The sequence below is a fragment of the Platichthys flesus genome, chromosome 8 (genome assembly GCF_949316205.1).
Source record: "Platichthys flesus chromosome 8, fPlaFle2.1, whole genome shotgun sequence".
NCBI lineage: Eukaryota > Metazoa > Chordata > Actinopteri > Pleuronectiformes > Pleuronectidae > Platichthys > Platichthys flesus.
In genome coordinates, this window is record NC_084952.1 from 24,405,413 (window position 1) to 24,429,060 (window position 23,648).

At 45.3% G+C, this 23,648-nt stretch overlaps 1 protein-coding gene across 3 annotated transcripts; it reads left to right on the top strand.

Moving 5' to 3' along the window:
* The first annotated feature begins 5,159 nt into the window (after positions 1-5,159).
* pcdh10b (protocadherin 10b) lies at positions 5,160-23,342 on the top strand. Of its 3 annotated transcripts, none has more exons than XM_062393033.1 (5): positions 5,160-8,111; positions 8,995-9,053; positions 9,238-9,344; positions 18,535-18,897; positions 21,874-23,342. In XM_062393033.1, exons 1-5 carry the CDS (start codon positions 5,598-5,600, stop codon positions 21,891-21,893), a joined length of 3,063 nt encoding a protein of 1,020 aa, XP_062249017.1. In that variant the 5' UTR covers positions 5,160-5,597; the 3' UTR covers positions 21,894-23,342. The 3 variants fall into 3 exon arrangements, with proteins under 3 accessions (XP_062249017.1, XP_062249019.1, XP_062249018.1); XM_062393035.1 differs by having other exon boundaries at positions 18,535-18,692; XM_062393034.1 differs by having other exon boundaries at positions 5,160-7,946.
* Positions 23,343-23,648: the final 306 nt, after the last annotated feature.

Here is a 23,648-nt window from a genome sequence, read left to right on the forward strand (position 1 = left end):
CTCCCACCGTACCTGCCTCACCTTACTCTGGTGGAATCCACTCTCACTTGGCACACAAGCAGATCTGCTTCCTCTGCAGAGAAGCATTCTCTCCCACTGCCTAGATAATCTGTCATTGTAATTTCAATCTGCCAAGGTGCAAGTGCATCCAAAACCCATCCATGATAATACAGAGACCCTCTTGCATTATGCACCCCAGCAGTTAGAGTTGACAAATGGAGAAGATCATTACCATACATACCAGCGATTTGCAAACATAATGCGTTGACAATAAAAGTTGAAGCTATCTTTCCCAATTTTGTGAAAAAGTGAAACCTTAATCATGACCTTATTACAAAACATGTTTAATAGAGCGGGCACTGCAAGCAATACCTCTATTGAAGAGTTAAAACGTGGCTTAGCAGCAACAACTTCCTCTGTTCATAGAGAAACCCAGAAGCTCTTTTTCTTCTACATGGTGAGTAAGAATTACAGGATGTTTTGTTCTGACATATAAAAGACAGACTCAGCCTTGTACAGGCCTTTATAAAATGAACTGAAGGTGGCATTGATTCCTGTATTATGGTGCAGTCTGTTACAGAGATGGTGCTATTAGAGCTGTACTAGGCTGTGATTTCATTTGTTCACCCAGTAGATGTGCACGGTATCTACCAGACGTATTTCCACACTCATACATTTTTTGTTTTCAGATGAGTCTGGTGACTTTTCAGCCTGTGATGTAAAAACGGGTTCAACGGCAGTTTTGTTTGTTCTACTCGTAATTCATCTGATGGATTAGCATCTTGTTCCTCTTGAAAGTCTCATAATTGATTCTTGAGCTGCACATGTTCGAGTGTCAGAGGTTTTCTCTGATGTGCTGCGAATAAGACAAAATGCTGAGGCTGTTTCCCATAACAGATTGGGCTTCACTTCAGGAGATTTGTTTTCAGTATTTATTTATTGGAACTGTTGGCTAAATGTGGGATCTTTTGACAAATTGTTTTGAAATCTCCAACTGCTGTGCTATAAGAATACTGATGCATGATCGGGGGAGTCAGGTTGCTACCCACTGAGAAAAGAAATCACTTTCTTCTCCTATTAAAGAGGTTTTTTGGTGTTTTTTCCTTCTGTCATTGAGGGTTAAGTGCAGCGACTGTAGCACCTTGATAAGCCCTATGACATGAATTGTGATTTTTGAATATTGGTTATACAAATATAATTTGATTGAATGATTTATAAAGTGACACTAGGGACAACTGAATCAGGATTGTCCAAGTACCCTTTAAGGAAGCATACATATTTGTGTTTGTGAAAGACGAAACATTTTGTGAAAACCTGGACTGGTCAGTCACCACTTAAGATTTGAAGCATGTCTATTTCAGGTTTATCTTCTTCCTTTTTGGATTTTCACAACTGATTGCTCAGCTGAACGCAGGATCTCTGCTCGTTTCATTGTCAACATCCGTTGTCGCTCACGTCTGTTCGAGTTGTGTATCTCCTTGTGTGGCTCTTGTATTTTTGTTTTTTTTCCGTCTGTGAGCTCGTGATAAATAAGAACAATCGAACCAAGGCTAGGTTTTGCTCAAATGAAAACTGGTTGGCATTTTATAACATGACAACACTGGTTAAACTGGTTTTTGATAAAGAGACACCACTTTCAATTCCTTTAATTTCCACTCACATAAAAAAACTTCCCAGACAAACCATTCCTTCATCGGGAAGAGATTCTAAAACCAAAGCTGTGAGAAACCCGGGTGTCATGTTTGAGGTTGTTTCTGCCTCATGTCAGTTTGCAGAAACAACCTAGTGAATTCAGGCATCACCTGACTCAGTATGCCACCCAGCTCTTGGTACAGGCCATGATGATCTCCTGCCTCGACTACTGCAGTGCCTCTCTCCCTTCATGCACAGTGAAACCCTCACAGATGGTCCAGAATGTGGCGGCGAGTCTGGTCTTCAATCAGCCTGAAAGGGCACATGTCACTCCGCTGCTCATCAAGAATCCAATTCAAGTCCCTATTGCCTCAGCGACTTCTAGGCCTGCGCCCTCAACTCAGTCATTCAGAGTTATGCTCCTTCATGGCCAATCTGTTCCTCTGGACCATTGTCTGGTGTTTACATGCTCGCACACCCGGCGCTCACAGTCCAGACTATCAAACCATGAAGCCGCGGGAAACAAGCGGAGGAAACGAAATTGGATTTAAATCACAGTCCCGATGGTTGAGAATGAACTTTGGAAACAGTCCACGGGATTGCCGAAGCTATTTTATGATACTGTGAAATCTTTTATGTGACCAAAAAATTGTTTATTCCCCAACATCTAAATGTACCTTGATTATCACACCACGGGAGTGATTCCTCCTGCGTGTTAATTGATGATGTGCTTGTTAAAGCTTACAGGAGGAGAGACGGTGCTTAGATTCAGATTAGACGATGCTCTCTGGTCCCTGTAGCTTTGAAACACTTGATTGCCTTACATGCTGTTATCTCCTGGTCTAATTATCTTATGGGTGGAACTGCTTTAGGGCAGCCTTTTTAGATGCTGGGCTTTTTTTTTGTGTGTCTACTCCAGTGTATGAGAATCTTTCGATGTGTAAAAAGGCAACTATTTGTACCCACCAAGAGGCAGTGATTACCAGTTGAAGTGCTGTGTTTTAAGCCCGAAAGATTTGTCCGTATCAGTGTTCAACCGGTTTGAGCGTGTGGATTTGCACATACAGAAATCCCCGCCCCCCCCTCGCTTCCAGTCTCGCTCGAGCTATATGAGCAGACAGTGATGCATGTCTGACTGCACCACTGACTTTATGAGACTTGAATTAGAAAATCTCTTCTTGGGGTCAATTCATGTTTCTCCTCGAATGGCTATTTTGAGTGTGAGGCTCTGAAATTCTGCAGACAGTGTGAATCACGAGTGTGTGTGTGTTTGACTCGCTGCTTCGTCCCATTGAAGCAAATCTGTTGGCACTCTGGACTCCAGCACAGTGGGCAGGATCGGCATGGTAAGAGAAGGACCACACTGCACAGGGGTGTGCCAGTGTGCGAGGTGTAGTGTTGCAGTTGCTCACTGGGGGGAGCCCTCGGTCTGACACAAGCTGCTCTCCTCCTTAACTCCGCTAAATTCACACAGCTAATGAATGAAGGCACTCGCTTTCCTGTAGCGTTCACGGCCAAGTGCCAGTCCACAGAGCGGAGATGATTCATGGAGAACACAAGCAATTCAATTGAAAAAAACAGCTATATATTTTGGTTGGTCCAACAGCCCTCATCAGGGAGACATGAACAAGAACAAACGGGACAACATGGATTTTGGAGAAAGGATCCAGAGTATTCCACCATTTAGACCTGTAGTGAATGAACTGTTTTGAGAAACACTACCATTCAGTAAATTAGATAAAGAAGGGTTGGAAAGGCAAAAAATAAATGCCATTATTTCTGTGAATCTTAGCACTTCATCTACCGTCTTCATATCAGAATCATAGACTCAAATTAAATTGTTTACATTTATTATCAATTAATGGTAAAATCAATATGCATGCATTTCACGCCATGTGCAATTATTTTAATTCTTCTACATCTGAATTGATTCTCTGGCTGAATTCATGACCAAGAACTCTATGAAACATAACTCCTTTGGTAGTTGTTAATGTTCTTTGACCTGTCTTTTATTAATATTGATTATTCAATTGTCTGATTGTGCACTGTTTATGTCTGCATTTTGTTGTGCTGCTGTTAAGGCCTGAACCATTTTCTCAGTGTAACTTTGCTTTCCCACCTCAGTTCGTATTGCTCCATATTGCTTTGTATGTTTTTGATAAGCATTTTAACATGTTCTAATATCAGTGTGAAAGTTGGTACCTTTGGTGCTACCTCTGACCTCTGACCTTCAGTTCTGTGTGTTTCTCTGTTTGTTAGAACTTAGAAGGTTCATAATAGGACTGATGAGGGCCATGTGATTCTGTATAAGTCAGTGGGGGGAACATTGAATAGTTTTATCAAATGTTTTATCCACTATACAGTAAAATATCCAAATTATTAAATAAAAATTATATTAAATTTTATTGTATTTCTATTGTTATTTCATGGTTCATTAGTCGACTCTAAGTTATTTTCAAATGTGCTTAACAATTAAAAATGATAAAACCAAATTAGATAAAATCAATAAAATGCTAAAGTAAATAAATAAGAAGGACAAATGATCAGGGCTTTTAGAAAACAGAGCAAAAACAACAAAAGAGTGCAGCTGCCTGTGTTGACACCATAGTGGACAAACCAACCACCAACTTTATACCCTTGGAATACTTGAGTTTAATTAAATAACAAAGTGGAGGTTGGAGATGCAGGAAGGAATCATTCACATCACAGAGGAGTAGTTGCATCAATAGACCCAACATCAGTTTGGTTTAACACGGTTCTTGTATCGTCTTTAACAATTTCCTCATTACGCATGTAGCCATGGTCCTGGATGTGAATCCCACCCTATATGTTCACACTGGCACCGCTAGGTGTCGCATGAAGTCCGCTGATGCGCCGCTCCCCTGACTCTGTCCCGCTGCCGTGTGGGCCACAGAGAGATAATAACCGAACTACTACTGGATGTAATTATAGCGCACGGCCCTGAGAGCGGCGCATGGATGGCGAATGGTTCACTGCATACATATCACAACATTTGCATGCATTAACCCGATTTACACGGCCTGTCCTGAGGCTCACACAACCCCGGCCACCAAGTCAACAAGTCCCCCCCTACTCACTGTGATCACCCACCCCGTCATTAGATGATGGGCTTTGCATCACGGGGGGCAGGTGGGGACTGTGTCAGGGATGTGGCAGCTGAGGGGTTAAGGCTAATACATGTCCAGCCTCTCTCCCTGTTTTCTCCGGCGTCAGGTATTCTAAAGAGAAGCCGGTCCCAGCTCAAAGGGAGGTGGAGAGAGGTAGAGAGACAGTGAGGGAGCCCATGGGCCGAGCGCACGTTGACAGGCAGCCCCGCTATCCAATCGGGAGAGAGCTATCAGCCTGATTTACAGCCGCGGGGGCTGAGAGAGGGAGGTGCGACGCGGGGGGAGGAAGAAAAAAAGAGAAGCAAATTGTTGAGTGAACAGCATCAGAGGAGAGTGGAGTGGAGGAGACCGCAGTAAGGGCACAGGCTGCCAAGAGGAGACACAGGCAGAACGAGAGGAAAGAGGCCAAGTCCGACATTTATCAACCGAAAGAAAAAAGCTTTTCCTATTTTTCTAGTATGGATTATGGTTTCTTTTTCTCAACTCCTTCCCTGACTGCCTTCATCACTCCAGCCGCACCGCGCTTCACTGGAATGTGCGCTCTAGCTTCTCCGGGACGCAGCTGAACAACAGGACAGCGGAACAGTGGAGCTAGAATACAGAAGAATAATATAAAAGCTCCATCAGTCATTTTAACTATTTCTTTGTTTTTACAAGATGCCTCTCTTTTAACGGGACAGATTTTTCTGGATGCCTTACGCGTTTTTGGAGACTTTTACGCATTTTGGAGACTTTTACATCCCGATTTAAATGTGATGGAAATTGACATTTTGTCCAATAACAGAGGATAACACGGTTTATGGTCTTTTCTACCTAAGTGCACTTGTTTTTCCGGCGATGATTGTGTTTGTGATTGTCCTGTGCATCACGGATGGAGTGCTCGCTCAGATACGCTACTCTGTGCCGGAGGAGGCGGACCATGGCACCTTGGTGGGGAATATCGCCGAAGACCTCGGACTGGACCTTACCAAACTGGCCTCTCGCCGGTTCCAGGTAGTGCCCAGCTCGCGGACGCCGTACCTGGAGGTGAACTTGGAGAACGGCGTCCTGTTCGTGAGCGAGAAAATCGACCGGGAGCAGATCTGCAAACAGAGCGTCAGCTGCCAGCTCAACATGGAGGTGTTCTTGGAAAACCCGCTGGAGCTGTTTCGGGTCGAGATCGAGGTGGTGGATATCAACGACAATCCGCCCAGCTTCCCGGAGACGGACATCACGGTGGAGATCTCAGAGAGCGCCACTCCGGGCACCCGCTTCCCCCTCGAGAGCGCGTTCGACCCGGACGTGGGCTCCAACGCATTACGCACGTACGATATCACCACTAACAACTACTTTTACCTGGACGTGCAGACCCAAGCGGACGGAAACAAGTTCGCAGAGCTGGTCCTGGAGAAGCCGCTGGACCGGGAGCAGCAGGCGGCGCACAGGTACGTGTTAACCGCGGTGGACGGCGGTCAGCCTCCGCGGACTGGCACCGCGCTGCTGGTGGTGAAAGTGCTGGACTCTAACGATAATGTTCCGGTGTTTGACCAGCCTGTCTACACGGTGAGCCTCCCGGAGAACGCACCCGTGGGCACGCTGGTCCTTCAGCTGAACGCCACCGACCTGGACGAGGGACTAAACGGGGAGATAGTGTACTCCTTCAGTAACCACATCTCCAGCCGCGTAAAGGACTTGTTCAGCATTGATCCGCGCACCGGGCGCATCGAGGTGCGCGCAGAGGTGGATTTCGAGGAGAGCGGCCTCTATCAGATCTTTGTCCAGGCCAAGGACATGGGGCCAAACGCCGTGGCAGCGCACTGCAAAGTGCTGGTCAAAGTCAACGATCTGAACGACAATGCCCCGGAGATCACCTTCAGCACCGTCACCGAGTCGGTGAGCGAGAAGGCGGCTCCCGGCACCGTGATTGCGCTGCTGAGTGTCACGGACCGAGACGCAGAGGAGAACGGTCAGATCAACGTGGAAATCCTCGGTGATGTCCCTTTCAAATTAAAATCCTCCTTCAGGAATTATTTTACCATCTTGACGGACGGGCCGCTGAACCGGGAGCTGGCGGAATCCTACTCTGTCACGGTGGTGGCGCGGGATAAAGGATCACCCTCACTCACCACCAGTAAGTCCATCCGAGTCCAGGTGTCCGATGAAAACGACAACGCGCCCACTTTTACTCAGACCATATATGATGTGTATGTGACAGAGAATAACGTGCCAGGGGCTTATATACACGCGGTGACGGCTCTGGACACGGACATCGGGCAGAATGCGCTCATCAGCTACTCCATATTAGAGTGTGACATCCAGGGCATGTCAGTCAAAACGTATGTGTCGATCAACGAGGAGACAGGCTATCTGTACGCTCTCAGGTCCTTCGATTATGAGCAGCTGAAGGATTTCACTTTCATGGTCCAAGCCAGAGACGCGGGCACCCCGGAGCTCTCCACCAACGCAACAGTCAAAGTCATCATCGTGGATCAAAATGACAATGCCCCGCTGGTGTTGGCCCCCCTGGGGAAGAACGGCACAGCCAGGGAGCCCCTGCCCCGCTCAGCTGAGCCGGGATACCTGGTGACCCGCATAGTGGCCATGGACGCGGACGACGGCGAGAACGCGCGGCTCTCCTACAGCATCCAGCGGGGGAACGAGAATGGCATGTTCAGGATGGACTGGAGGACGGGCGAGCTCCGCACGGCGAGGAGGGTGTCGGTCAAGCGTGACCCCCATCAGCTCTACGACCTGCTGATCGAGGTGAGGGACCACGGCCAGCCGCCGCTGTCCTCCAGCGCCAGCGTGATGGTCGTCCTGGTGGACAGTGTGGCTGAGGGCCACGGCAGCGGGGACAGGGCAGGCGCTGCTAAGGCCAAAGAGGGCACCCTGGACCTCACCCTGATCCTCATCATCGCCCTGGGCTCCGTCTCCTTCATCTTCCTCCTGGTCATGATCGTGCTGGCCGTGCGCTGCCAGAAGGACAAGAAGCTTAACTTTTATACCTGCCTGACCAGCGAGTGCTGCCTGGGCTGCAGCTCCTGCTGCTCTCATCAGGGCCGAGCGCGCAAGAAAAAGCTCAGCAAGTCGGATATCATGCTGGTGCAAAGCGCTGTTAACGTGAGTGGACCCAGTTCAACTCAAGTCCCCGTGGAGGAGTCAGGGAGCTTCGGCTCCCACCACCAAAATCAGAACTATTGCTATCAGGTATGTCTGACTCCAGAGTCTGCCAAAACCGACCTCATGTTCCTAAAGCCGTGTAGTCCCTCTAGGAGCACAGACACCGATCACAAGCCGTGCGGGGCCATAGTCACAGGGTACACAGACCAGCAGCCTGACATCATATCAAACGGCAGCATTTTATCAAGCGAGGTAAGAGTCCCTCTCATACCTTCCAGTTTAACTCCCCCTCCATCCAGAGACCCTCAGCATGTGTAAAAAATCTGGTTCATACTCAGGATCCGTTTGAATCTGTTCAGATGACAGATAGAAAATATGTCTCCCCCCCAGATCAACAGCAGGTCTGAGGAGTTTTTAATGAAGTGCTATACATAATGCTGCTGGGACTTATCTCAGGAAAAGCATAAAACAAACACACTGTTTAGACCACTGGTTGCTGACATGTAACCTTTAACAGTCCTCAGGGAGCTCAGCTGTGACATAGTAATTATTGCATGATCATGTTTAGCTCCCATGTCTCTGAAATGATAAAAAAAAAGCCAGAAAAGGAGATGAGAATAGACGCAATGTGTGGTTGGTCAGAGCTGCTGGTTGCTGTGTGTTTGTGTGCTGTGTGTGCTGTGTGTGTGTGTGTGTGTGTGTGTGTGTGTGTGAGTCCCCAGGGAGAGGAGTGTTTGCATTAAGCATACTGGTCACAATGTTGCTGAGTTGCACGAGAACAAAGATGCATCTCTTGGCGGTGCCAGCCTGAATCGGTGCACTACTTTATCTTTCCGCCCAGGCAACATATCTGTAAAGCCGTGCTCAATCCTCTGCTGTGTGTATGTGTGTGGGGGGGGGACTCCTCAAACGCACACTCCCCACCACATGTGAATGATGTATGTAATGGTTGAGGGCTGAACGCAGCACAGGGCCATTTAACAGATAGCATCAATCAATGGCACTGTGTGGGTCGCATCATTTCTGGTTGGAGGGTGGTGATGTTTTTTGGTCAGTTCTCTTGTTTCCTGTGTTAATGATGCTTCACAGGGTGTTAGAATGACACCCACTGACCCACCTCCCCTTTCTCTTTCAGACCAAACACCAACGAGCTGAACTCAGCTACCTGGTTGACAGGCCAAGGCGCGTCAACAGGTAAATATGGAGAGAGACTCGGCCTGCAGCCTCTCTGGTGCACGCAGTGTAAATAAACTCTCTGTTCGTTCACTGTTCGATTCACTCTCTGACGATGCTCTGGACGATGAGATGGGGCCAGTGATATTAGACAGGGGGTTTTAATCTCTGTAAAAACTGAATTCAGTGATGTCTTTGGTTTCAGCTCGGCGTTCCAGGAGGCCGACCTGGTGAGCTCCAAAGACAGTGGCCACGGAGACAGCGAGCAGGGAGACAGCGACCACGACGCCACTAATCGAGGCCATTCCTCTGGTAAGAAACTCCCTTTGCTTTGCTGGGTTTGTCTATGACGTGAGTCTTTTTTTCACCCCCCCGCTATCAGTTTATTCATTTTTTTTCCAAAGGGCCTATCAGTGACCATCAGATTTCTAAAGGACTGGGGTAGGCTTTGCTTATAAGCATGTGGTGTGGGAGCCAGGAGCAATTTGCTGCCCCTTTTCTCCAGTGCTGAACTCTGGACTCCTCTCGCTCACATGCGGCTCATTGTGTGGGGCTGGGTAAATGAAAGCACTTTTTAATTATAGCGAGCATCACACATGGCTGAAGTCAGCATCATCTAAAAGCACTTCAGTGTGTCCGACAATCAGCTTTTATGATGAGGGCGTTGTAACTAATTTCTTTCTGGGGCCACCGTGGCTTGTGATTTCCTGTTACATCCCTTGAATAGAAGAATGAAAAGGGAGAAAATGTAAAGGTTAAAGCAGAATCCTGTAAGCCGCCGCTGAGACCTCGCTTTTAATGTGTACATTAGGCGGCATCCCTTCTGACACCTAATGATTTAATGTCGGCGAGCAGAAAGCGAGACCCCGGCGCTGTGTGTTTGTAAATATGTGGCGGCGTTAATGAGGAGCCCCGCTCCCTGGGAGCTTGGTCACTCGGAGCTGGAGACCACTCAACGAGACGTGACAGGCTTTTTAATGAGGCCACGCTCACACCGGAGTGCTGGGATGCGGCCCAAAGAGGTTGAGGCCGTAGCAAACAGAACAGGCGATTCATCCGTTCATTCGATTCATTAATGCATTAATTCATGCAGTTGTTCTCCGACTGCACTCGCTTTATGCCTCTCCATTCCCTTGCTTTCTCACTGAGCATATATCCTTCCATGCCCATCCTTTTTTAATCTTCCCTGGCTAAAGGAACCCATCCGAGGGGATACAATAGGGCCCCACTGAGTTATGAATGGTGGTTTTATGTCTTCATTCAGTGGCGGGGGCCTCTGTGGACGGAGCCTGTCATCGTGTCTGGTCCTCGCAGTGCCAAATGAAGTTTTCCTGCCACTGCCACGGTTACTCCTGTAGACTGGCCCGGTGACACAGACATCAGTAAACAGGAACGCACAGAGCTGAGCCCTCCTCACTGCGCCCACCCTCTTTTTTTTGTCGCTCTAATAAGCTCAGGTTTTTTTTCTTCTCCATCACTGTGGAGCCTCTTTACTCCTAATCGGCACTGAGCCAGCTCCAGCTCCTTTATTTGGATGGAGTTGTCCTATTTCGAGTGCATTAGCATTTCATGTCAACGCTGCCAGCCAGAGTTCATATCCTGTTTTGAATAGTCGGAGCGGGACTGGCTAGAAATTCATACTCGACGATTGGTATCAATAACATGGAAATATTTTCTAAAGCTTCATGTAGGAAAATACAAACCCTTTTTTATCCTCCCACTGAATAAGTCAGAGTTGAGAAATGTTAGAGTTGTCAGTCTAAACATAAGCAGCTGACCTGATGAAAGAAAATCATACGAGACTATGAATAACATCTGTGCCAGCTTTTTGATTCTGTGAGTGATGGACGTCTTTTCAGGTTCAGTTTCCAGATACAGTTTGGCCTCTTTCAGCAGTGTGGCACCAGCAGCAGCTGCCGCATGTAGATGTAGTGCTGCTTCAAACACATCAGTGCTTTGTGTGTATAGAGAAAATCTGCCGGCCCTTATTTTTTCTTTTCTTTAAAAAAAAACAACAAAATAACCAACACTGCAGCCCCCGGTCTCAACAAGGCAGTCAAGTCTATTAGTGGAAACATTTTGAAAGATGGGTTTGAAATTGAAATCAGGATCTTTCTGACTCAAGAATAATTCAACATGATCGTCAGACCTATAACATTAGCTGCTGGTACGATGCTACAGCTTTTGACATTCTGTGCCACAGAGACGTTAGCTGGTCTGTTAAATGAGAGAATCTATTGGAATCAAAAAAGGGATTTCTTTTTTATTCCTGTATAGTAAAGTAACAGGGGTGTCTGTTGGCAGGAGGTAGAGCAGGTTGTCTACTAACCAGAATGTTGTGGTCTGATCCTGTGTGACTAAGTGCCCTTTGGCAAGACATTGAACCCCAAACTGTCCCTGAAGGCTGTGCCGGCAGTGTGTGAGTGATGTGTGAGAAAACATGTGAATGGGTTAGTCTGTACTGTAACGTGCTTTTAGTGGCTATCAAGACTAGAAAAGAGTTATATAAAAACAGACCATCTAGTATGAAAGTTGTAGTTGATGTCCTTTCAGTAGAGGGACCAGGTTTTACCTCTGTGTTCCACTCAGGCCGGAGAGCTGCTGTCAGTTCTGTCTCAAGTGTGTTGGACAGTTCATACAGAGACGAAGCTCGGCCATGCTACATCCAGCTGTGATGCGGTGGTCAAACCCTCAGCAGCACGTCACCGCTGACTTTGAGTACCCTTGGCGTGGCGAGCAGAGTACAGTTACATTGCAGCAGCGTTATCACGCAGCTTAGTGCCTTAAACAGATTATTTGCTGTGCATCAAGTCTTTGTTTGATTAGGATAATTGATAGCGTGGCTTAGTGTTCTGCCATTCTGCTCCAACAATGCTGGAGAAAGAACACAGGCTTCACTCCCTGTGTGCTAATTGAGTTTGTCAGCGGCGAGGGGCACACTCGAACTGTGTCAGTGTTTAATAAATGCTAATGATAAATCAACGTGTCAATGTCATCCATCACGACGGCGTGTTAGCCTCTTCGCCCTTATTTTGACAAGGGACTTTATGGATAGTCCAGTGGAGGACGGAAGAGGGCTGCGAGTTTTGCTTCCACTGAGACGTGTTCCTCCATATAATCAGATTTATACGAGCACATTGGTTTTTATGTTAAATTTGTTCTACAGAGAATTAAACCATTATCATTACATACTGGCAGAGAAAGACGGAGATAAGATTTGTTTGAATATGCTTCCAACCGCTAAAAACAGACCTCGCAGAGAAGGATGGTGCTGCTTACTCTCGCTGCACTATCATTTTATTTTTGTTGTTGTTGATGTTGCTGTCGTGCCAACGTTTCCAGGCTGTGTGCTCGCTTGTTCCCTGATCAAAAGCCACAATGTTTATTTTCACATCAAGGATGCACTAGGAGTCCAGATAACCCCTGTAATGCACAGATACACAGGAAGCACAAACACACAGGGACGTTTCCTCGTCCTTTTTTGTTTGATTCTGACCCATTTGAATCATTTTGTATCCAATATGTGGAACACACTCCTCGTTGGCCTGATCGGCGCCAAGGTTATATTCAAGGCATCGCAGTGTTCGGCGTAGAGCGACAGAGAGTGTGGGAGAGAGAGGGAGGATTTTCATTAAAGGTCGAATGCAGGATTCATCTGTCCACGTCCAATTGATCACTGGAAGCGGATGATTATTATATAAGTCTTTTCTTTTCATTTTCCTTATCCGTCATGCAGGAAACCATCGGATTAATTTATTCAATGACTATATTCACTCCACACAGGTTCATTATTCACTGATTTAAAGATAAGATAACTGCGGCCCTCTCCTGCTCCTTGTGTGAACGGTCAGAGTGAGAACGTCCCCCACTGCTGTGCTGCTGTGAGGGAGCAGGAACGACATGTTACACACTGTGAACGTTCCAGAGCAGGAGCGGAGCAGGAGGGGAGCAGGAGCGGGAAGGGGAAATAACTGACGGAGCCGCGGCGGTGTGAGCAGTGGAAAGGGTCACATGGTGTGCGAGTGCATAGAGCAGGCACACACACACGCGCATACTCTGAACTGTTTGGAGCACAGGCAGGGATGCTTATTATATACTGTGGCAGTTCAAAAACCTAGAGGGACCAAGCACCTGTAAACCTGCAGTAGGTCACAACAGCTTATTTTTTTTTTCACATGTAAACGACCAAAGTGATGATTAGTATTAGCCTATTATTAAAGGCAGCATTTGAACAGGAAGGACTGCCCCCCCCCCCCCGCCCCCTGTCTGTGCCTCCGCTCGCTGCAGTGTGCGAAGGCAGAGCAGAGGTGGCGTGACGGCTCCATGACTCCAGCGTTGGGGCGAGTGTTAATGCAGCGAAAGTGATGAGAAATGCATAAATATTGTATTCGGCATTATACATATTATAATTGCTGCATTTAATATTTCTATCACTCCTACAACCGCCACCAGCACTGTATGACCTGTCGATGTAAAATATTCATCACGTGCTATCACAGGGAAGGCCAATCCTTTTCCTTGTACACCTGTAAGTGCACAAGTGTCAGGTCGGCCATGCTTCCACAGAGTGTGGAAGGTTCTGAAAGTTATTTGTAGTTGCATAAGAGCTCGATTGTGGCTGAAGGTGCTGCAGCCCAGAGTGAGACCATTGGATGGAAATCACTGATTCTGTCTCAGAGCCTGAAGGGATTCAGGTTATGAGGACGGACCGTGGTGGAAGAAGTAATTGACTTGAGTGAGAACAGAATATGTCTGCCTAGGCTGAATTATGAACCAATCATTTCTTGTCCATCAGCTGCACTTTCTCTCTCATGGTCTTATTTATTGACATAGTGATACACTATTTTAATATGATAAAGGATACACTGATTTTAAATACAAAATAAACAAATAAAATATGCCTAAAACATTGACTTTATGTATTTAAATTACATATGAAAGTTCAACGTAACCTTCATGTGTTTAATGTATATATATACATGAATAAGATTAACTTTATTTAATCAAGCATTTGTTTTATTCACACTACCTTGACATCATTGAAAACTTTTTGTTAAATGTTACCCATTACATTTAATTTATGAAAGAAAGAAACAGGGAAATGTTATACGTAAATGAAATACATAAAGTCAACGTTTTAGGCATAATTTTTTTATCATTATGCAAAGGAAAGAATTATGTAAATGCATTATACAGTTTAAAAAAGCCTATAGATGTTCTCTCTTGTGTACATATATTTTCCTCCTTACAGCTATTCAAGTCAATCAATTGAATTTTAAAGCCCATATTCAAAAATCCCTATTAGTGTATTAGGGCTTAACAAGGTGCAACATCCTCTGCCCTTAACCCACGACTAGAGTGAAGACAGAACTAGATGAAACACCCTCCAATAAAAAGGTGAAAAATACATAGACACATCTAAATGTGAGTGATCCCTCTTCCAGGATGGACAGAGGTGCAATAGATCACCTGTATCAGAGCACATCAACCAAATAACAATATCTGCCAACTTTTATGAGAAAAGACAGTGAAGTAAAATAGCTGAGGATTATTATTATTTAGGCTATTTGAGGTAGCCTACAGTTCTTGAGAATTGTTATTAAAAGTAGCTCCCTGAGGGTTTTACTTGATAAGTAATTTATTACTAAACTGAGTAATTGACTTGATTTTCAGAAATAGGGAACTGTATTTGATTATATTCAGAACCAGGAGCTGATATGGGAGAGAACCTCGGACACAATTAAAACCAGTTACAGGCTTGTCGCACTGTTTGTGTTGCAGGTTTAGTGTCGAACTGTAGAGTTGTCTGTGGTACAAGTTAAAGGTCATTTCATTCATTCTGTGATGGGCACATTTCCTGGTGAATGAAATCCCAGTGGAATTAAAGTGCTCCTCATTTGCTGCGAGGCCCTGCAGCCCCACTGCTGCAGCCCAGGGAGTCACTTCAGGGGCCCCATCTCCAGTCCAGCTACATTGTGTAAAGTACATATTATCAATATAGCCAGTGTCACGCACTCTGAGAAGATTGAGTCAAGATGCTTATCCAATTTCTTACCCCCAGCCCCCGACAACCCCCTCCGTCCCAATCCACTCCCATCTCTCCCCGCTGCCGTGATGAATTCCTCCTTAGGCCTGCAGTTCACGTTATCGCCGGGGTAACAGCTCGCTGATCAGTAATTCATTTTTTCAGACCTCTGCATACCAATTACAAAATGAAGGTTATTATCGAGACTTTGCCGTTTGCCCCCCCGTGCGAGCGCTGTGCAGAATGCCAAGATGGAGATGAGGCGTCAGACGTGATGAGGGGTCAGCACGCCTCGAGAGCACCCCGCCCTCCTGCTCGCTGTCTCCCCGCTGGCCTCTTCACTTGTGTTTGGCTTAGCGTGATGCGTGTTGACACAGTTCTTTTACATGGGAGCGGAGGGCAGGGGATGCCGCGGCCGGACCGAGCCTCGCAACCCGTGATGAATGAGCTCCAAGAATATGGCTGGAAATTGATGTAGTGGAGAGATAATTGTATCACTCACAACCTTTATAGATATTTAAAGCCCGGCCCGGCCTCTGTGTGTGTGTTATGGCTGAGATGTTTTCATCTGATTTGATAGACGCTGTCTGAGCTTCATGGGGAACATCTAATTTAGCCAAAATGTCAAGAAATATCAAGATGTGTTGATTTGGCTTTATGACTGAAATTACCCTGCGCTTCCCTCTCTCTCTGTCTTTTCTTCTCTCTCGCACGCTCTCTGTGTGACAGCCTTATCTCTCTGGCTGAGTCTAAATGCCATTTCCCGTTCCCATTTTGAGAATTAACACAGCCTCCATTTTGTAACGTGTCCAACTTCGCTTAGTTTCTTTGTTTATTTTGCTGCTCACATCGCTCGGCTCCCTGTGCGTTCAGGTGCACTCATGGCTTAGGTCCCCCATCAGTTCCAGCACTGTGTTGTTTCCTCCGGTGGACGAGGCCATATTAAAACGTAATGTGATGGTGTATTTATGGCATGTTGGTAAATATTTAATAAGAAACCCTCTCCTCTCAATAGGAGATTGGGCACTTTTCCAAGCTGTTAGTGATGGCAAGCCAAATTAATCCGCTTTGTAACAAAGCAAATTCCCCGTTTGCTGACTGCCACAGACACACACACCACGACACGCACTCACACACTGCTTAGTGAGACGGCAGCAGTCTTAGCCCGATCAGTCTGTATTCAGGGGGATTAGCAGCAGATAGCTCTAGCTGGACAGTACAGATTTTAGCCCCAAACAGCGACTCAGACGCACACACACACAACAAGCAGATGTAGGCTGCAAAAAACATGCATACACAGGATCTAAGCCCCGGTGCAAAAAACATATGGGCCGATGAAAACACAATTTGGCTTAGGGCTTACACTCGGCCTAAATAGCTGTGCCGAACGGCTAATGTTCCTTCTAACTCTGTCCCCTTTAACTCGGCTCCCTTTGCCCTCTGACAGGAGGTGCTTTTCTCCCAGACAAATTCCTGCCATTAAAAAGCCTCACAAAAAATTAGTGCACATGAAAGTGAAGCACGCTCAAACTGGTTTTCATTTGTACCTGTAGCCAGCCTTTCATGGAGGACAATGGGTTTTGAAAAGGGGCTGAGCCTGACGGATACTGAGGGCCTGGGACAGGGGCAGGCTGGTAATCTAATACTATTGAGTTTGTGGTTTGCTTCATCTAATGTCCTGACTAAAAAGAGAGCACGAAACAGTTTGCTGGCGAGGGCTTTGAAGACTGTAAAGACAAAGGCACAGGCACACACACACACACACACACGTGCGGTTGCTTTGTCGTGTAAATTCCATCAAGCCATTTAATTGTTTTCACATGTTTGAACGTAGAAGCTGCAGGTCACACACAGACATCCACTGACCTGTGATATTTTGTGTCTGTTTAAATATTAAATTTGTATGATACAGTCTAGTAAAGATTCTATATCTTTGTTTGGTGCGTGGACACATTAATGTCCCCATGTGTCCTTGTTCTGGGACTTTGTAAGATTTGCTTGCACGATAAAGAAAGTTAATTTGTATGTACACGACCACAACACTGGAACTAAAAGGGAATAATCAAAATATGACAGACACTAATCCTTTAAAAGGTTTACACCTCAGTGACCTTAATATTTCTAAAATCCAGGCTGTGAGGCTGCTTGGAAAATAAATCTTTTACCTTACATAATATCACTTCTCATATTTTGATGGCTCCTCGGAATAAATATGCCATTTGATTAATTTTTTTTTTTTCATCATAAATAATTTTATGAATTTAGAGAATAAAAGACTTACTGGTCTTTAGAAGCTGGGGAACGAGCAGGCGTGTGGGCTCCCTACTGACCCACCAGTTCCTCCCACTCTCTCCATTGTGTATGAATTATTTCATATTATTAATTGGGTCGTGGTTTGGTTTGACAGATATACATTTTTTTTTTTTTAAATGATGCCTCCCAATTGCTTGGCTTGGTTCTGTTTTTCAGGCTGTACACATCCCAAAACTCTTTCATTCAAATTCATAAGTATCTGTTTCCTGTGGTTGACTGCTTTAACTTATTCATTAATATGAATTCTAAAAAACAGAATCACTTCATCTTTAAAAGTCCACTACTCATCTTGCACTGCCTTGACAACTGTTCAGGGCCATTTAGTCAATTTTGTATTATTTAACAAACAAAAAAACTTGGGCTTGTAATACATTCATTCTCCTTTGGCTTTAAACAGGTCAAGGTTGTACTAACTGAACAAATAGTTGAAAACATGCAGAAGAGAAGGAGGCTAAAAATCTTAATGTAAAATGTCCTCACCTGAGTCCACAATCTCACATTTTATCAAAAAGACGCTTTCCCTGTTTCAGTAAAATAGTTTCATTCTCTGCCTCCTTTTAAATCATCCCTCACATTGTCTGTGCTCGTGTCACAGCCTATGTATCAAATAACACTGTTTCACCTATTAGCTGACTGGAAAACAGAAAGGAACAAACTGTCCCTATGTTATTCTCCTCTGTCAATATGAAGTCAGATAATTTGCAGATTTATTTTGCCCTTTCATAAAAAGACACAAGGATTCTATTTTGTTCCATATATATTATATGCTCTTTATTTAAACTGTACTGCAAGTAGGTAAGAAGCGAGTATTTTTAGTTAAATAAAGATGATAGAAGTAAAAAGTAGCCCTACGTGTTCCCACTGCAATGAAGTGAAGCACAAGTACCATCAAATACTGACGTTTGTGTGTGTGTGTGTGTGTGTGTGGGAGGCTTACATATTAAATAAGTTCAAACAGTAAATCCTGACTCAAGGAATCAAAGACCAAGTTGCATAAGTACATAACAGTTAAAGTCTTCCAGGAGATACTTTGGATTGAGTTGTGTATTTCTGCATTCTGGTGTTCTCTTTTTGTTCGACTGTCTTGCTTGTTCCAGAAATACTCCTCCAACACTTTTTCCACATTTCTCCCCCCCCCCCCCCCCCCCCCCCCCCGACGTGCAGGTGCTGATCTGTTCTCTAACTGCACGGAGGAGTGCAAGGCCCTGGGCCACTCAGACCGCTGCTGGATGCCGAGCTTCATGCCCTCCGACGGGCGCCAGGGTCCGGACTACCGCAGCAACCTCCACGTGCCTGGCATGGACTCTGTCCCCGACACAGAGGTATTTGACAGCCCAGAGCAAACGGCCGATAAGTCATTCTCAACCTTTGGCAAAGAGACGCCTCTCAGTCATCAACACCAACACCTCCATCACCACCATCTTCTCCAAAACCATCACGTCAGACACCACCACAGCTCCTTAGAGAGGAAAGAGTTGGAGGCATTTCTGCCTAGCTCCAGAACACCTTGTAACCCAGCTCATTTAAGTGAGTATTGTGTTTTCACTCGGGCCCAAACGCTCGCCCCTGATCTGCTGATCGAATTTGGTGGGAAAAAAAAGATTCCAAATTCAATTTTCTCCCCAGATTGGCTGGAAGAAGGAATGCATGAAATTCATTTCTGCTCCGACCTTTCTCAGCCCTCTTGTCTGGGTGTTTAACTAACTCTTCCCTCTTTGTTAAGCATCTCCATTATGTGTGACTGTGATGATCTTATCTCCCCTTACCTACCATTTCACTTCACGCTACACACACACACACACACACACACACACACACACAAACCTCCAGCACAGACTGGCCTGTGGGCCTTTCCAAATGAAACATGCCAAAAGCAATTATGATCTATACGGTTGCTTTGATGTGGGTTGAGATGTTAGCATTAAGGAAGCTCTGTCTCATTATGGAATAAAATGGCTGCAGTAATATAGACACTGGCCCTCTCACTATGCCCAGCAATGAAAAAATGTCTGTTTTTAATCAGCGGAGGAGAACGGCAGGCAGCGAGCTTAGCATCTCATTTTCATTCAACAGACGTCATTGCGTTGGAGCTGAGGATCAAAAAAACGATTTAGATAATTGAGAAGAGGAGGGGGAAAAAGGAAAAAAAAAGAAGGGAAACGTCACATTTCCCAAGAAATTACTCTTTCTTAACTCTCATTCAAAGGCCACAAAGAGATACATCCTCAATCACTGCAATTTAGTGATAATGCTTAATTATAATTTTGTCAAGCGGTGCCTGAAGAGGCCCCTTCTCTCATCGTCTCACACAGCTCGCTGGAATTATCAGACTGTCAGAGCCCCGCTGCTTCCCGAGCGCCATCATTTAAAACCACACTGTGCTGTTCGGAACAGCAGGAAAAAAAGCCCTCTTTTTCTTTTAATTAATGTTTTATTCATTCGCTATGTTTCCCTTTTTTATCCTGAATCAAAAAGTTATGTCGAACAAGGACCTGACTGCTTACATCAGAATGTCCATGTCGTAGTGTGGCGCTTGCAGTGTTGTCTAATCTATTTCCTACACATGTGCAACCTTAATATTATTTTTATTTTACAAGTTTTACAACCACAATTCGAGCCAAACAGGTTGTGGATGAGACTGAGTTGATGAGGAATTACAGCAATAATGTCACTTCAATTGTGCAAGATGAGCCCTTAGACAGAAAATATAAATACATATAAACATTGATCAACTATTACAGTGGTGATTGTTTAATGTGACACTGCTTAAGAAGAATCATATGTCAGCAGTTGAACAATTCTAATGAGAATCAGTCAGGTATAACAGCTGTGGTGACGTAAGCCTGTGTTGTTTGATGACAAGCATATAACACTGTCAAATGGAATATATATATAAATAAAAAAAAACTGTCAGTCGGGCTAATGATATAATAAAGCATAGTAGCGTTGCTGTGGCGCGACAATGCATATTTCACAGTGAAAGGATTTCATGAGTCTGAACGGCTCAAAAACCTGGTCTGTTCGAGAAATGAAACAAAAGCAATCGGGCTAAAAGGATGCTATTTAAAACCGCAGGAACAGACGCAGTGCGGAGCTGTGTGTAATTTAAACTTAGTTTTTTACACTTTGCAGCCTCAGCTTGACGGACACCGTGGTTCTTTTGAATGCTGCTCTCCACAGTTACCATGGAGGTGCTTATTATGCGCTTATGATGCAGCACTCGAGGTGAAGGGCTCGCAATATTGCTGCGTTTCTCAGGGCCGCCGCCACTCACTCCTCTCTCAAAGTAGATTACTGTGGGCCTCATGCTAATGAATGTGGGGGCGCAGTTTGTGTATGTGTGGGTGGGGAACGAGCAGGCGTGTGGGGGCTGCCTGGGCTGGGGGGGAGGATAAAGGCAAAGAGGGAACAACAGTCAGAGGAGAAGGAAGGGAGGGGGAGAACAGGGGGAGGCCCGGGGTGGAAGAAGGGATAGAATGATGATACGGGCTGAAGCTCCTTAATCCGAAGTCAGCCACTGATACACAGAGACTCTTTGTCCCGGGACCCGCAGGCCCGGACCTGGCCACGGCCCGGGGTCGACGCAAGGGTGGAGTGCAGGGGTGGTGGGATAGGGGTGGGGCTAGTGATAGTCGGAGCCCACAGTGATTACCGTCATCAAACTCAGACAACATTGAGTAGGGGAGGGAGGGGGCGGGGGGGGAGGTGACGTCTCGGCCTCCCTCTTTTGTTGCTGCCCTAAATAAACTTGCTGTGAATTGCACCAAGAGTCCAATGGCACCATTCTCATAACCCCCCCTCCTTCACAAACATGGTCACACACATATTATCCACGAGCCATTTCACAAGAAGGAAGGTGACGGCCAAGATGAGAGATGGGACACTTCCTACCCCTTGTCGTGCGTGTGTGAACCCACAGATTTTGTGTGAATGATGCCATTTAAGCACTATTTTACTTTATTTTTGTTTGGTCTTCTGTCATCCCTCACACAATCTTGACATTCAAACCACATACACTCACTCTTATGCCATTTTCACTCGTGAATGTCAACACAATATGGTCCGGACTTTTTCCAACATTGCCAAGTTGACATCCACGTTGGTGCCTCATTCCTTTTTATAACCCTGAAACATTTGTTTCTATTTGTTTTTATCGTTTTGTTTCTGTGGCGTATTACCGACGTCATCACCACGCCCCTTCGCTTGTGGTGAATGGTCCGGATCATCCCCTGCTTTAATCTCACATTGGCTTATTCAGACCTTATCCCGAGGTTTTTTCTTTGGGGGCTAGAAGGAGAAACTCCAGAGAATATCTGAAGCAACTGACTCATATAAATGCGTTCTCACGTATAACCCCTCCAGAAAGTTTCAGAAGATTATCAAAAGTTCAGTTCATGTCTGAATGCAGCTACACACACACTCTGTCACACACACGCACACACACACACACACACACTCTCACACAGAGCTAACCATTTTGTGTTTCTCTCTACTTCTCTGCAGCGAGGAAAAGGGTTTGCTAGCTCCTTCCGCGTGGACATATCGGAAACCGCGTGACTTTGCACAATCACCCCCTGATGACCAAGGCTGTAAAAAACAACAACAACAAAAAACCAAGAAGCATTACGTTTTCAACCCATTTAACCCTCCCCTCCCTCATCCCGCCTCACCCAGCAAAAAAATAGATAAAAAAATGAGAATAGATAAAAACACACTACAACACACAAAATGTGAAACACCCCCCCCCCCCCCCCCCCGCCCCTTTGAGGAACTTAGAGTTCCCACGTTTCTGGAATTCCTTGGATCACTGCCGGGCTTTGGAGGCACCCCTCTCTCGGGAAGAGGAGACACGGAGGAGAGGGGGTCGGACAGATGGGTGCGGGCAGGTAGACGGATAGCCTTATACTGGGAGGAAGGACCCCCATTGTCTCAGCGGGACTGAGAAACAAACAGAGGAGGAGGAAGGACAGCGGTGACGGAGACACAAAACTGATCTCTGGTCTCGTGCCGTTCCTTGTCCAATCTGCGTGTGCCTGTTTACAGCACGGATGTGTACGTCTCTGAGGGAAACGTTAACACATGAGGACCGGATGTATACTGAAGACAAACTGAAATGACAGCCACACCGAGAAACCGCCACTGAGCCCTTTAGGCATTTGTACTCGCAGAGAGACGCCAAATTGTACAGGAGAATCTTTGTGCATTTCAAAATGCAACACCACAGTTTTAGAATTTTCTATTCTGTTTATGTGGTCAGGTGTCTCTATTCTGATCTACTTCAAACTTTGTAAGAAAACATTGTGGGCAGGATGTATTTTTATTTATGTTTTTTTTTTGTATTATTCTGAGTTCTTTTCATTTTGTATTTTGTTCTCTTCTGCGTTGGATTCGGTCTGTTTGCCATATCATGGCTTGGACAGTGTTTGGCCTGCGCTCTTCTGATTCTGAGGTGTCAAGTAGTTTCTATCATGTGTGAGAAGTGTTTACTGTACTCTTTTAAAAATTTCAAGCTGAATATAAAACTATATATAAATCCATCTATATCTACTTGTTCTGAAGGCGTGCTATCTATTTGGTTCCACGCTCTGATTCAGAGGTTTGACTCCTGGTTAAGAACCCCTGATGAAGGCTGTTTTGTTATGTTATTTTCCCACTGGGAGACATAAAGGGAGACAGAGGTTCTTATCGTTTGACATTATTTCATCATTTTATTTTTTTGTTCCACTTTTCGATATTGATAAAGAATATGTCTATAAATAAAAAGAAGGTAATAATTTAGATTGAAATCAGTGGTAATTTTGTGTCATTGTAACCAAAACTTTAAGGGTACATTTATAAGGAAACAGGACAATAACAAGGCCAAATGCAGAGGGTGTTGTACACAAATGCAGTTGGAAAGCAGTCGACACACATTTCTTTCTCACACATTACAAACACAAACACACCAATATGCCAACAATAAACGGAAAGAAATGGTGAAAAGGAAGGTCTCATGTCCTTTATTTTGAAGCATTATGCGGTCGTAGAAGGAAAAGTCTGATTAGTGGTGATTCACATCTCCATTAGTCCTGAGTAAAATTAGTAATTGTCCTGGGTCCCCAGGTCTGCATCGCTCCCGAACATTACAGTTCCTTTTCTGAATGAAGTTGCACAATTGCAAATGGTCAATTATCTGTATTTATGTGTAACTTTTCTTGTCTGGACGGCAACTCAAAGCACTTTCCAGTATGCCGTTAACCCATTCACATTCAGGTTCATACAGGCACACAATGCTGGCT